Here is a 2,863-nt window from a genome sequence, read left to right on the forward strand (position 1 = left end):
AGCCTAAAAAAGAGGGGGTTAGCTGGTTGGTATAATTAGTTTGTTCATCTTGTCAACTTTCTTGAAAAGCAAAAGTTTTTAATATTTTGTTTTCCTCTTTTTGAATCTTGAAGTTTGATTCAAACTTCTCATTTTATAGAATACTCTGTTAAGACTTTTTAGTTAGTATAGTATACTAGCTATATACTAGATTAACTTTTTTTTATTTTATTTATAAAGTCCCTTAATTTAGTGAAGTTTTGTTACATGTGTATACTCAAGGTGGCAAATTTTAGAAACAAAGCCATTTATAAGCCAATAAGAGATGATGTGATGTTTTCTGGGATTAATAGAGAAGAGGAGATGTCTGTGATGGTTTCTGCACTGACGCGTGTCGTGAGAGGTGAAGATAAAGTATTGAGTCAAGGTGAAGGATGTGATATTGGTGCAGCTAATTCTGGGGTTTCTCCTTCTTTGTATTCAATTTCTGGAGGTGTTGGAGAGAAAAGAGGACGAGAAGAGCAAAGTGAGCAACTGTTCTTGGCTGATATTAGGTCATCAGGTATGCAAATCTACCATAAGTAAATTGCTGCAACTCATTGTTCTTTATATAATTGGTTGTTTTTCTTGAGCCGAAAATTTATTGGAAATAGACGTTCTACCTCTACAAGGTAGGGGTAACGTGTGTGTACATACTATTCTTCCTAAACTTCACTCTATTAGATTAGATTACACTGGGTATGTAAGTCATTGTATATAGCAAACTCCAACTTATAGTTAATTTGGAACTGATCACTCTTAGTTGTCATTGCATTTTACTACCGCAATGACAACCTAGATGCGCAGTTCCAAATTAGCTGGAGTTTGCTGTATAAATTCTTAATATAGATCGTGTCGTTTCATTTGGATCCTCATCTAAAAGTTCTTCATATTTTCTTCGGACATAAATATATCTCTAAATAAACATAAAGACAACAAACAACGAACCCAACGTAAATACACCATTAGTCGAGATTGTACGATTAGTCTTTTAATTTTATGACGAATAACTTTCCTTCTCGCTCTTTTCACTACTGCACCTCTTTTAAACACTGTTACGACGATTGTACCTTGATTGAGTCGAGAGTCTATCGAAAACATCCGCTCTACCTTCATAAAGTAGGGGCAAGGCTACTTAATAGCCTGCCGAGACCTACTTATGAAATTACACTGGATTTTTCTTTTTTGTTGTTGTAACTTCCTTTCTCCTAATATTTTTTTTTTCATGGAATGCATTATGTTAATAGGTGGAGAAAGTTCAAATATTAGGACTATTGCCAGCAACACACCAACAACAGAATCAACATTCACATACATTACTCCCACATATGGAGAAGGAAATATTAATCATCAACCAAGAAGAAGATATAGAGGAGTTAGACAAAGGCCATGGGGAAAATGGGCAGCAGAAATTAGAGATCCATATAAGGCTACTAGGGTTTGGCTTGGTACTTTTGACACTGCTGAAGATGCTGCTAGAGCTTATGATGAAGCTGCTCTTAAATTTAGAGGCAGCAAAGCTAAACTCAACTTCCCAGAAAATGTTAAACTCTTGCCTACTTCTTCAACTCACGAACAATCACAATTGAAGTTATTCCCGCATCAAAACGCTGTTGGTAATCTGGGATTACCAACGAGCACATTTCCAACGGATTACGTCGAAAATACACGTGTTTCATCTTTTTCTAATAATTATCCTATAATTCACACTCAACCTAATTATTACTATAATAATACTAACATAAACCCTCAAATTTTCTTGAATGATGATTTTCAAAGGTTACAACCACCTTCAAGTTTGTTAAACCAATTCCAGTACTCGTCATCTTCTTCATCATCGTTGTCTTCTTCTTCTCAACTGCCTTTTCTTCCAAGAATGTTTTTTCAGGGTTCTCAGCCTCCCCAGAACAGTGGAAATGATTTTCGGGCTACTTCGTCGGATTCAACTTATGATCATCCTTCTTCTTCTTCTAGATAATTTAGCAGCTAGGGTTTTTTGTTTGTCACTTCAATGTGATTTTTGATGAATGGATTGTAAATCAGAATCGGCTTGCATTTTGCATAGTGATCGGTCTAGCTGAGCAAGGTCAACTTTTCCTATTCTGCTAATTTTGTTGGGATATATCTTGAGTGAGAGCTTATAAAGTGAGAGTTATTTCTGGAAATTTCTTCTTGTAACGTCAAAGAAGAATATAAAAAGACGATGATTGATGATGATGAAACGAATATCAGAACAATGTATCTTTCATCTTAGTTTATGTGAATAATATTTGGTAGGATACTAAACCTCATAGTTTCTAATCCGCAGACTATAGCATGCGAAAATTTAGGAATCGTGCTGCATGCATTCCTGTTTTATGGCCCTAAAATATCATCAAATGAGGAACGGTCATGGCAAAACGATATATTATACATCAGGTTGTTTTTTATATGATCCCGCAAAATTTTACGCGATTCTGAGCTGGTCGACAGAATTCATGCAGATGGTGTGGACTATACCACACGAAAATCTGGGAATCGTGCCGAATTCCTGTTTTATGGCCCTGAAATACCAAAAAAAAAGGAACGGTCATGGCGAAGCGATGAATTTTGTTCATTAGGTCGTTTTTTATGGTCTCAAAATTTTAGGTGATTCGGAGCCAGTCGCCCGAATTCATGCAGATGACGCGGACTATAGCACACGAAAATCTAGAAATCATGCTGAATTCCTGTTTTATGGCCCTACAATACCAAAAAACGAGGAACGGCCATGGAGAAGCGATGACTATTATTCATTAGGTCGTTTTATGGTCCCGCAAAATTTTAGGCGATTCGAAAGCGGCCACCGAATTCATGCAGATGGCAT

At 36.3% G+C, this 2,863-nt stretch overlaps 1 protein-coding gene across 1 annotated transcript; it reads left to right on the top strand.

Annotated features, from left to right (window-relative positions):
- The first annotated feature begins 242 nt into the window (after positions 1–242).
- LOC104218556 (ethylene-responsive transcription factor ERF113-like) lies at positions 243–2,154 on the top strand. The gene is made up of 2 exons (XM_009769080.2): positions 243–541; positions 1,266–2,154. The coding sequence occupies exons 1-2, from the start codon at positions 247–249 to the stop codon at positions 1,994–1,996; spliced, it is 1,026 nt and encodes a 341-aa protein (XP_009767382.1). The 5' UTR covers positions 243–246; the 3' UTR covers positions 1,997–2,154.
- The last annotated feature ends 709 nt before the right edge of the window (positions 2,155–2,863 follow it).

Source organism: Nicotiana sylvestris, chromosome 4 (assembly GCF_000393655.2).
Source record: "Nicotiana sylvestris chromosome 4, ASM39365v2, whole genome shotgun sequence".
NCBI lineage: Eukaryota > Viridiplantae > Streptophyta > Magnoliopsida > Solanales > Solanaceae > Nicotiana > Nicotiana sylvestris.